The 12,372-nt window shown below is 51.9% G+C and overlaps 1 protein-coding gene across 1 annotated transcript in view; it reads right to left on the bottom strand.

Moving 5' to 3' along the window:
* The window catches only part of XPO6 (exportin 6), a 55,256-nt gene extending 45,420 nt beyond the window's left edge, over window positions 1-9,836 (bottom strand). The window contains exon 1 of the mRNA XM_027902479.1: window positions 9,680-9,836. Coding sequence (XP_027758280.1) covers window positions 9,680-9,682 — 3 coding nt within the window. The 5' untranslated portion in view covers window positions 9,683-9,836. The remainder of the gene's footprint in view (window positions 1-9,679) is intronic.
* Between the last annotated feature and the right edge of the window lie 2,536 nt (window positions 9,837-12,372).

The following is a 12,372-nucleotide window of genomic DNA, read 5'->3' as shown; positions in this document are numbered from 1 at the left end:
GAAGAACGGATTTGACACTACACAAAGCTCCCAAACACCTCCTCCGGCGGCAGGTGGGAAAAACCCTGGCACTGCTGCACTTCACTGCAGACTGAACCCCTTCTGCATCTCTAAATAAAGAGGACAGGAGTTCTGTTGGGGAATTGTTACTCACCACCCTCTGTACCCATCGTGGTTTTAATTCCAACGCCCACTCCCGTTCCACCCCTCCCCTCAGTACCTGCACTGCCGAGGCCCTTTCCACACTGTATCTACCACCTACCAGCCCCCAACCCCCCTACAACGTGCACTGACACCAAATGCAGATCTCTCCCCAGCTTCCTCGCTTTTTGGAGCCTTCTCCTGCATCCCAACCCCAGCCAACCCCTCTCCCACCATCTCCAGTGCAAGACACACGACTGAGCCTCCTCCCGGTTATCGAGATGTGGATCTTGGCACATTTATCTGCTAAAATGACTCTCAGCTACATCTACCAGCTTGTGGGCAACTCTTGCAGGAGAGGAGAGGAGGGACACCAAGTGAAACCTGGCTGTTGGATGCATTCCCAGCAGGAACTGTTGTAATGCCACCAGCAGACAGTGCATAGGGGTAAGAAAAAAGAAAATTCATGCACAGCACTAGTATAAAATAACTCATTATCACCCTCCTTTGCTAATTGCAGTCCCATCCTCTCCCACTTCAGAGCTTTCTGCTTCCCATGTTGTGCAGTCACACATATAAAAACACAAACAACTACACTCCAGCTGCTGAATTTTCTTCCATCTGTATTTTTATAATCTCAATGATACACCTCTGTATTATTAGTATTACCAATACTAACGTGCATATGTGCTAAGGTAGTAATTTATTTATTTAAGAATTACCAGGGTGCCTTTCAGAGCCCCTTCCTGCCCCAACCCTAACATGATAATCAACAAGGAAATCAGTAATCACCCTCTCAGAAAGCCTGTGGATGGTTTCAAGCCTTCTTTTACGGGGGACAAAAGCCAGGATCACCACTCCAGAGAACTCCTGCAGCAGCCCTGGGTCACTCAGAGCAGTGAAATCCGTGGCAGAAGTGCACTACTATTTTTAGGCACAAAAGCAGAATTATGAAGTGTTTTTAAAAGAGTTGTAGGGCACCCAACACTTCCTCCAGGAAGGATGAACACACGCTATGGGGAGGCAGAGCTCTGAGCTCCGAGGCAGTGTTGGTGTCTGGATTTAATCATTTTTACCAATAACTGTCGAAGTTTGGGGTTTCACACCAATTCCCAGGATCTCCTTTTCAGAGGTCTCCCAGGAGGAGCCCAGAGCATACGTGCTCCCCCTCAGTGCCCTGCTGATGGTATCAGGACAGGGCTCAGCCTTCACTCTCAGTTTCCTCGTTGCATTTCAGAGATGTTTTTGTGGTTTAAAGAACCGAAACCAGACTTGGCCTCGCTCTGTGCTCTGAGAGCAGTTCAGGCTCCCGGTGCCGTGTCAAGATCTCTGGTGGCAGCTCTGACTCCCTCACCTGGGTCACTCACTGACCACAACTCCAGCAGTTCACTGATGACACAGGGATGTTGCAAACTCCGTTCTGTTCTGTTCTAGCAGATTTTTTGCTTGAATTGTGGGATAAAAGTCCCAGATTGCTGTTGCACCTCGAGGCAGCTGGCACAGGAATAAAGGCACGACGCTCCTCTCCATCTCCCCGTGGTGCCCAAGCTCGGGGAAGCACCAGAGCTGCTCCAAGCCCTCCTGCCTGTCCAGCTCACCCATTCAGGAACCCCAGGCAGCACTCCAGGAATCAAAGTGCTTAGTTTAAACATCAGCAAAGGATTAAACACGACCCCAGGGGTCTGAGCACCGTGGAACTGGCTCTGCAGAGCCAGCAGTGACAACCTGAGGCATCGACCAGGACACAGATCATCTTCCCTGAAACACTGCCAGCTCCACGAGTAATCAGCACCTTTCCAATACCCAAGGGATCTTATTTCTTAAATCGTCCTGGACAGGCAGGTTCAGTTAACCAGGCATCAGGTTTTAAGGTTGAACTTTGATTAACAGGCTCAAGTGTCTGAGTATGATCCTTTCTACACCAGTAACTCTTAACCCACATAACCAAGCCCAGCAGCCAGTGCCCTCCACCCAGCAGTTCCATTCGCTTCAACACCTAAAAATGCTCTTAGAAACCCACCAAAGGAATAAAATAATCAGAGCAGGCTGGGATAAGCAAAGGCAGGTTGACACAGCGCTGTTTCAAGCCACGCTCGTGCTGAAGACGAGCCCAAGAACGATTTCTGGGTCCCCGGCGCTCGGTCACGTGCCCGTGACTTCCTAATTGATTTCTTGTGGTTTAGCTGCTGGAAAAGGCTTAGCAACACAGTTATTTTCCCAAACAAGCAGTTGCTAAAGCAGCAATATACAGCTGAGAAATGCAGAAGTGCCCAAACCAGCCTCCTCAAGATCGATGTCCTGCACATCACCAAAGCACAGTAGGCCCAGGTGCCTCTCGAGTTACTTTTTGGACTTACAACTTGAATTTGATGGTCCAGCCACGGCCATCAGATCTTCCTCAGTAGCTCACACAGTTCTGAGCTGCTGGCCACCACTTTTTAAGCCACCACTGTAATAACTTTCACTTTGTGCGTTACCAGCAAAAGCAACCAAGCAAAATCTGTTCTTCAGGCACAGCACAAGGCTGAGCATCTGCCAAGGGTGACCAGCTGGGCACGTGCCACTTTCCAGATGTTAAAACACTGCAAGGTGATTCTGGTTCTCTCCCAGAGCTCAGAACTGACCTAAAATTTTGCAGTGGAGCCTGGAAACACCTCTGCCAAAGATGAGGCTTGCAAACTCAGTGCTTCAGCCTATCCGTTCACTTTTCCTGGTTCCTGGAATGTGCCACAGCCTGGGACACCTTGGAGAGGGATCCCAGCCTTTCCTGTAAGGCAGTGCTAGTGCAGGAGCTCTGTGACCATGGTCACAGGCTTCAAATCACTTCCCTTTTCTCTGCATAAGCAAATCAGGCTTGCACAAGCAGGACCACAGGGCTGCCCCAAAGGCAGCTTCACCCACTGGGAGAACACTTCCTGCAGTTTTAGGTCAATTAACCCGACTGCTAAACAGGCAGATGGGAAAAGGCCACACTCAGATGTTCCAGGACAGCAAAAGATGAGCAGCAGTGTGTCACATGAACTTACAAAAGGTACCAAGTGTGGCTTTTTTAGCTGAAGTCTGCTTAAAAAAAACCCACTACTATCGTAGAATCATGGAATGGTTTGGGTTGGAAGGGACCTCAGAGCTCATTCATTTCCAGCCCTGCCACGGGCAGGGACACCTTCCAGCAGCCCAGGTTGCTCCAAGCCCCATCCAACCTGGCCTTGGACACTCCCAGGGATCCCAATATCCCATCTAACCCTGCCCTCTGGCAGTGGGAAGCCATTCCCTGTGTCCTGTCCCTCCATCCCTTGTCCCCAGTCCCTCTCCAGCTCTCCTGGAGCCCCTTTAGGTCCTGCAAGGGGCTCTCAGGTCTCCCTGGAGCCTTCTCTTCTCCAGGTGAACCCCCCCAGTGCTGCCAGCCTGGCTCCAGAGCAGAGGGGCTCCAGCCCTTGGAGCATCTCCGTGGGCTCCTCTGGACTCTCTCCAACATGTTTATGTCCTTCCTGTGGTTTAATGAGTCTCCCTACAGAGAACACTGTTCTTGCTCTCACAGACGAGTATCTGATGCTTAAAAACGCTAAAAAACTTGCTCCTCACCACTTGTTCAAGTGTGGCAAGTCCTTTGACCAGAGAGAGCAGCAGATAAAAAGATGTCCAAGTGACAGGAAAGGTGAACCCAACGTGTTTGTGGATCAGTTGAGTCCAAGATACATTAACAGATTTTTGAAAACACTTCTCAGAAGCTGCAAAGAAATCCTTATTTATCTCAACCTACAGACAAGTCACAAGAATATCCAGAGAAACACTCTGAATCACAGTTGTTTGCAGCCCCGAGTGAAGGAGTCCCTGGAAGTCTGCACATATGTGGAGCTGAAAATGGGAAGCACTAGGACAAGCAAAAGAGAAAGTGAATGTAAGAAAAAACAACTCTTCAGCAGGCAGCTGCAGAAAAACAAATCCTCCTGGGATTTTTCCAAGTCCACTTCCAACATCCACTTCTGCCTGGCAGTTTTAAGCCCATTCCCATTAGGAAAAATCTGTCCCAACACCTGGCTACACACAGTGACATCAGTGCGAGGTTTGGGGCAAATCTGGGGGTAGGATTATACCTTACCCAGTATATGACACCAGCAGACCTCATTTCCAACGAGGAATGATTCCACTACACAAAAAATATGGAATCCTCTTTGTTTCCTTCACAACTGCAAAAGGAATAGCAGAAAATTCCATCTTATCCCTCACAAGCAAAGGGAACAGGGTAGTAGTAGCGTGGGGAACAACAAATCCGGCCACGCAGAGCAGCTGTTTGTACATTATCCCCTCCAGACCTTGATTTTAAACATCCAGTTCTCCAGCACCAGCTACTGCTCCAGGAAAATCAGCACTGGGACAAACTTGCATGGGAGAAGCTGCCCTCAATCCCGAAAAACGGGGAGGGTGTTGCAGCGCAGAAGAAACCTGTGCTGTTCTTACCCACTGAAGCAGGAGAGAACCAACCAAGCACAACACAGATTTTTCGGGCAAAATTCTCTCTCCTAAGCAGAAAAAGAAACAAACCCTCACTCTTTCCTCTGGAAAGCTGCATCCAGAGCTGGCTTTGGCATCCTGACAAGCCAGTACACAAAACAGATGAGCAGCTTCCTTCTCCAAAGAGGGGACAAAAAGGAATCAGGACAATCCCTCTTGGGAAGAAATCCACGCTGCATTAAAGCTGTAATAAAATATTAAGGCAAACTGCTAAAAATACACCCAGAGATCCAGCTGCCAACTTGGAGATGCTGAAACAAATATAAAGTAATCTGGAGCATGAAGGCAAAGTGTTGGGAAATGGGAAGAGAAATGGAATTCTAGGCACGATCCACACAGAGGAGGGATTGGGGGAGAAAATTAAGGAATTTGTGGTGTTGCTAGAAGAGCCTGGAAGAGTTCTGGTGGAGTGAGAGTATCCTGACTGTAAGCAGAAAGCAGAACAAGGGACAAAATGTGTGTGGAGGGAAGGTAAGATTGGAAAAGAGTTGTTTCACCACCAGAACACCTTTCATAAGCTGTAGGTGCTTCTGAGCCCAGGAGAAGCTGCATCATTCCCAAAATTCCAGAGGACAGAGGCTCTCCCCAGAAGACCAACAAACACCACCCTGGAAGAGCAAGCAAGTCCTTGACCATCAGAATCAGGAGGAAAAAGCCAACTGTTTTTCCTGCACCAAACCGTTAATATTTACACTCTGGCTGGAACAGCGAGGCCTTCACAGGAGAACAGGCACAGGCTGCACATTTAATAAATGGGGTTCCAAGGATTATTTGATCTAAATGGGATTGTAAGAATTTTATTTTGATAAAACAAAGCAGCAAAAGCCTTTTTTTTTTTTTTTTTTTTTGTCTCTAAAAGGAGAAGGTTACCATGTTAACACCTGGGATGCAGTCACCCAAACACAAATATAATTACTACCAGGAAATACTGAAATATCTGCTGATTGATACAGAGATTTTGGAAGGATTTTAGGACACTTTCTACCAGACACATATCAGTCTGTACATAAAAAAAAAAAAAAAAAAAAGCTCCTTTCTCTTCTACTTTGCACACACTAACACCTGTTGGAAATACAACAACATCAAGAGCAGCTGCTTCTCCCTGATCTAAAGGACAACACCTAATAATGTGTATTAAATTCACCAAACACAACCCAAATTCCTTGGAGGTTTCAGGAGCAATGGCAGTGCTGAACCCCATGGCATGAGCTTGGCGGTACCTGCCAGGTTTTAGTGCTTTTCCACTGAAATAATTCCAACCACCACCACCCATCCCTCAGCATCATCTACGAAATGAGCTTTTCAAACTCCCTTGCTCAACCTTGAGGCTCAATAATTTCACCTTGACACCCTTTTCGTCCTCCTGGTGACGGGGCAGCCTAAGTTTAGCCATCCAAGCCTTTGAAATATGTATGTATTGTGGTTATTACAGATCTTGAAAGGTATTGTGGGCAACCACTCTGCTAAATGAGGTGTTTTCCTCAGAGAAAAAGCTTTTCTTGTGTGTGGGGGGAGCATCCCTGGCAGAGTCCAGCTCTCCTGCTACAGCCTCAGTTCCTCTCCAGAGCTGCACAGATAGAGAAGATGGGAAAAAAATCACCAGCATTAGGTCTCACCTCCAGTGAGAACGATTTAATAAGTGGAGACAACTGGAGCAGGGGGGGTACAGAGTTCTAACATGACTTGCCAGTCCAAAAAGGAAGGCAGATGTGGGAGCTGGGGTCGGAACTGCTGAGTTCCTACTCTGTCATTGCTCTGCTCAGCTGTGAGTCAGAACAATTGCACAGAGGGGTTTGCTTTAGTGCTGAGCTGTTCATACAGGAGGTGTGCAGGGAGCACTCAGAACCTCAGGCTCCACCACAGGGGTGCAGTTTTGGTGCTGCACATCAGCCAGCACTGAGGGGAGGAAGGGAGAGAGGGAGGGAGGGAGGGAGGGAGGACACTCAGCTCCCTCTTCGCACAAACACCTCCCCTGAAGCAGAGCCCACCTCACCACGTGCCAGGACTTCCTGCCCGTGCCACATCAGCATCCTCTCCACCTCCTGCCATCCCTGCAGCTCACGTGTTCCATCAGCAGCCAGAGCAGCCCTGGCACAGTTTAAATGTCTCCTGCACCAGGCAGAGGGGCCCTGCAAGAGCCAGAAGCTGCTGCTGCCTCCTGGCACGACATCCTCAGCCATCTGCACGGCCAACATCAGGAGTGATCCCAAAAGCAGCTCTGGTTCACCTGCCACAGACCTGATCCAGCCCAAGGCCAGCAGCTCAGCTGCTCTGACACACAGAGCCAACAGGAGCTATTCTGGTAATTCAGCAGGAGCTCCTTGGCAACCAAGAGTGCCAGATACCCTGTGGCTCACCAGTGTTACCTGCCTGGGTGTGCTGCCATCCACACAATCTTTTTTCCTCAGTGAATGGAAGGCCTAAACCATCATCAAGGTAGCTTCAAGTGCAAGAATACGACAGCACTTCCTGCCAAAAAACCGGGAAGGTGATAATAGAGGCTGTAAAAGAAAAGCAAGGATGCTGCTGTGGGAAACTTAAAGAGATCCAGGCTACAGACAACCACTGCCTACTCCCATTTCTGCAGCTATATTTGTCACACCCAGAACGGGGACACAGGATTCCTGGGATCTGTGCTGCCACTGTCATTGTCTGCTCCCTGTGTGGCTCCACACTCGGTGACAACCTGAAGGAAGTGTGAGGAGTGTTCTGTGAGGAGCCCGTCCTCCAACACCCCCCATCCCACACCTCACACAGCAGCATTTCCTGCAAGAAGCCCCTTTTCCTCGTTGCTGGCAGAACACAAATCCCACAGAACTGAAGAACACATTCCCTAAGAGGGGATCACCAGGATTCGGTCTCACGTGGGAGTTCCAGATGCAGCTCCCAGGTGACTGGTTTGCTCAGGAGCTCCTACCTGAGCCATGAGACAAAACAAATGCCTTCAAGGATTAGTACCACAAATAATATCTACTTCGAAGCTGTTCGGTAAATCATCTGGAAAGATCCTAAAAGCTGAGCAGGAAACAATAAATAAACATTTGTGGCCCATGAGAGGAGAGAAAAGCTTGAGGTTGGATTTGGTTACTCTGTGTTTAGAGCTCAAGAACCACCACACAGGGATGGCCAGAGCTCAGCACAGCAGGGCTGCTCTTCACAAACACCTCAGAGCCAAGAGTGATTCCAGCTGCCTCTGAAGCTAAGTTTTAACGGTGGCATGAAGATTTCTGAGCCATTAGTGGCATCCAAGCCCAGCAAATGGGCACCTGTTCTACAGCATGTGTAGCTTCTGAGCTCACTGTGCATCACTCCTGCCTTTGCTGGGTGCTCACACTTCACAATTTCCTCTCAAAATTCCTCCCCAGTTAATCAAGCTCTAATTCATCACCGCTCACTCCCTTCCAGATCAACCCAATTCAACTCCACTAAGAAAAAAAAAACATCTGCTTACGTGAGTCTGTGTTCCTGACAGCAGAGCTTAATTATGTTTTACTTGTCCCCAGGATGCCTTCCAGCAGCTCATCTTCCCCCTTTCCCAACTGTTTCCAGGAAGGAGGTGCACTGGCAGCAGAACATGCCCAGGGAAATGGGAGCAGCAGGAAAATCTCGCCCAGGAGTCACATGAGGAGTTACAACAGCGAATGGTGCAGGACAGCCTGGTGACTGCTTCCATTTCCCAAGGCAGGCCTTGTGGCCGAGCCAGATGCTGGAGGCTGAAGGCAAAAAGAAGCAAACACGGTGCAATTCAGGAGGATAAATGTGTGTACCCATCTCAAGGCGGGGGGGGAGAATTAAGAAGCCCTTTTGCCACCTGCAATTTTAAGTGGCCTGCCAAGTCCTCCAAACCACAACGTTTATTCATCTTTTCGAACTCGGGGGGGGGGGTTTCACTGAGATGAATCCACCTCAAAATTGTGGCTGAAGGTAAATCTAGAAGCCCCCTGGCACGTGGCAGACCCATCAGGAGCCCACCTTGAGCAGACAGGCCCATCCTCCACCCACACACCCCCAGGAGTGAAAGGCTTGGGGCCTGATGGAATTCAGCTTAAATGGGTTCCAGAGAGCAAGGTTTCAGTAGACTGGGAAGCAGCACAGCAAACAACGAGCAGGCGTGATCGTTTCAGTTGGTAAGTGAAGAAATTCACAACCAAGACCCCCAAATTCCAGAAGAAAAGGGGTGCAAGGCCTGACCCTGCATCATTTAAGTCAGCTTAAGCAAGAGAGGCGTTGAAAATGAGATCAGAAACAACTCTCTGTGCCCAGTGGGACTCTCTGGGGGAGACAGGGCAGGAAGATTCCCATTGAGCTGCTGAAAACACCTCTCCACTCACTGACCAACTGCAAAGTGTGTCTTTTTGGCTTCCCTGTAGGTAGAACAAGGAGAAATCAGAACAGTTGTGGTGTGGTGACAGTGAGAAGCACCACGACCCCCTTGGAGGCAATTCCCACCTCCCAGCCGGGCTCTGCCTGCACCCAAAGGATCAGAGATGGCTCCTCTGGCTTCTTATCAAGGGGAGAAAAAGATTGTGCAAATCAGAGTGTGCTGCATCTCCCCTGTATCTCTCCTTGAGGCTGCACGGGGCTGACGCTGAAGGCCCCAGGCCCCAGTACAGGATCCAGGACATTCCTGCAGCTTCTCCAAGGCCAGAGTGGAGGCCAACACGGCAACTCGGAGATTCTGAACCACAGAGTGGTTTGGGTTGGAAGGGATCTTAAAGCTCATCTCGTCTCACCCCCTGCCACGGGCAGGGACACCTTCCACCAGCCCAGGTTGCTCCAAGCCCCGTCCAGACGGGCCTTGGACACTTCCCGGGATCCAGGGGCAGCCACAGCTGCTCCGGGCACTCCCTCCCCGGGTGCAAGGCCGGAAAACCCGTAACACCCCACACCTCCGGCACCAGCGCTCCCGGCAGCAATTCCTGCCTCCCCGGCCCTTCCCCTCGCGTGGCCGGGGCGGCTCCGAGGGCGCAACCCCCGACACAGGTCGCGGCTCCCCCGCCCGCCCCGCGCCCGCTCCCGCACTCACCATGGCCGCGGCGGCCCCGGGGCGGCTCTAGGCGGGGCGCCGCGCTCCGCTCATCTCACGGCCGGCGGCGGCGGCGGCCCGGCGGGGCCTCCTCCCCGCCCATGCACCGGCGAGCCCCCGCCGGCCGCGCACCCGGGGCACCGCAGAGCCGCCGGTGCCCAGCCCCCGGGCCTGCCTCGCTGGCGGTATCGGGGAGCCCCGTGGCGGTGGCGGTGCGGTGTGTGCCGGGTGTGTGTCTGTGCCGGTGCCGCCCGTGCCGCTCCGTACCGGGACTACCCGGGGCGCATCCCGGGCCCGCCCCGCCCCCCCCCCGGAAGCGCTCACCGGGCGCGCGCGCGGCCAATCACGGCCCGGCCGGAGGGGGACAGCGGTGGCGCATGCGCACAACGGGCGCGGCCGCGGCGCCGCCATCTTGGAAAAGGTCGCGGCGCCGCGGAGGGCGCGGGGAGGGGGCGGGCACGCTTGGCCACGCCCCCCCGCGCGTGAAGGGGTGGGGAAGGCGCATGCGCGAGTTGCCCTTCCCGCGAGGCAGCACGGGGGCGCGTGGATTGCGCGCGGAGGGGGGAGGAGCCAAGGGCGGGGCTACGGGGGGCGCGCGCGGAGGGGGCGGGGCTTGGGAGGGGATGGGGTGGGAGGGGAGGGGAATGGGATTAGAGAGGATGGGATGGGGATGGAATGGGTAAAAATGGGATTAGTGGGGAGGGGATGGGACCTGGACCCGGAGCTGGGCCTGAGCCCTGGGCTAGAGCTGCTGCCAGACCTGGCCCTGGCCCTGCCCTTGGATCTGTGCCTGGCCCCGGATCCACAGGGATCCGCTTGTGCTCCCAGCTGCTCCTGAATCCCTCCAAGGATACTCTGTGTATTCGCTGCGTTCCTTCCCGTGTAAATAATTTAAATAATTAAATTAACTTGGGCGGGGGGAACCCCCAACCCTGCCAGCCCCACTCAGCAAGGACAACAGACAGAGCTGCACAGCCCACAATCCCATTCCTATTCCCATCTCCCAGGTTTGCCTCAACCTGGAGCTCTTCGTTTTCCAGTGCCTGATGTGGCCGGGAGAGAAGATGTTAAGGGAGAGATCCAGATCCATTAATTCAGTGAATTAATGTTAAATAAAGAGAAATCCGGTCCCCGACTGCTGCCTGACAGAACCAAGAAGCTGGGACCGCCCACAGCCCCAAAACAATGAAGTTAATGCAGATAAAAATATTCCTTTGGGTTCCCAAACTCTCAGTGGCACCTGCAGTGACAAGAGGTGGCTCAAACCAGCGGCTTAACCGGCTTTGAGGGGACAGCCAGTCCCCCTGTGGGGACATTGCAGAGGCTGGCACTTACTTTAGAGGATTAAACACCGGGAGGAGGGGGAATAAACCCTCCCTGGGGCTGGAATTGTCCCCAGGGCTCAGCAAGCAGCTTAGGGCTGAGCAGTCCTGGGGCCTCCCCACGGCGCATTTTCTGTCACGCAGGTTTTATTTCCACGCTCTCAGCACAGCACTGACACCCCCCCCAGGGGCCAGGCATCTCCAAACCCCCTTTAAACTCTCCAAAATCTCTGCAGCATCTCCAGTACTTTTCCAATACCTCTCCAACATTTCTTCCAGTGCCTCCCAAACCTCTCTGACTCCTCTAAAACCCTCCAATATCCTCAAAATCTCTCCAACAGCTCCAAAACCCCTTCAACATCTTCAAAATCCCTTGAGCATCTCTAAAACCTCTCCAGTCCCCTCAAAATCCCTCTAACGCCTCCAGAACCTCCCCAACGCACCTCCAGAACACTCCAGTGCTTCCAAAACCTCTCTGAAACCAATCCAACACTTCCAAACCCCCTCCAGTCTCTCCAGATCTGCTCTGTCTCCAGAACCTCCCCAAAAGCTCTGCAATGTTGCCAACGCCTCCCGAAATCCTCCAATGGCTCCAAAATATCTCCAGCCTCTCCAAAATTTCCCCAAAAATCCTCCAGCGCCTCCAAAATCCCTCCATCACCTCCATACAACTTCCAACCTCTCCAAAATCTCTTCATCACCACCAAAACTTTTCCAATAGCTCAAAAACTTTTGCAAAATTTCCACCCTCCCCAAAACTTCTCCAACATCCCCAAAACTCATCCAACACCTCCCAAATCTCCACAACACCTCCAAAACCCTTTCAATAACTTCAAACCCTTCTGACTCCCCCCAAAACCCCTTCAAAATCTCTCCAGCACCTCTAAAACACCTCCAACCTCTCCAAAAACCTCCTCCCTGTCTCCAGAGCCTCTCCAAAACTTCTCCAATGCCTCCAAACCCCCTCTGACACCTTCAAAACACCTGCAACCTCTCCAAACTCTCTCCAACACCTCCAGAACTTCTCCAAAGCTCCCCAAAACCTCTTCAACATTTCCAACACCTCCAAAACCCCTCCAATACCTCCCAAATCCCTCTGACTCCTCCAAAACTCCTCCAATACCTCCAAACCCCTTTCAAAACCTGTAAAACCTCTCCAGCACCTCTAACCCCCCTCCAAGCTCTAAAACCAAAAATCTTTCCAGTGTCTCCAGAACCTTTTCAAAGCTCTTCAGTGCCTCCAAAACTCCTCAGACGCCTCCAAAGCTCCTCCGCCCCCCCCCCCCCGACTCCTTCAAAACCTCCCTGACATCTCCCAAATCCCTCCAACGCCTTTCAAAACTCCTGGCTCCTCCACCACCTTTGCAATTC

The sequence above is a fragment of the Empidonax traillii genome, unplaced genomic scaffold, assembly GCF_003031625.1.
Source record: "Empidonax traillii isolate 1590-97213 ecotype Southwest subspecies unplaced genomic scaffold, ASM303162v1 scaffold881:size300156, whole genome shotgun sequence".
Taxonomy (NCBI): Eukaryota; Metazoa; Chordata; class Aves; order Passeriformes; family Tyrannidae; genus Empidonax; species Empidonax traillii.
This window is presented reverse-complemented; position numbering and strand designations above follow the sequence as displayed.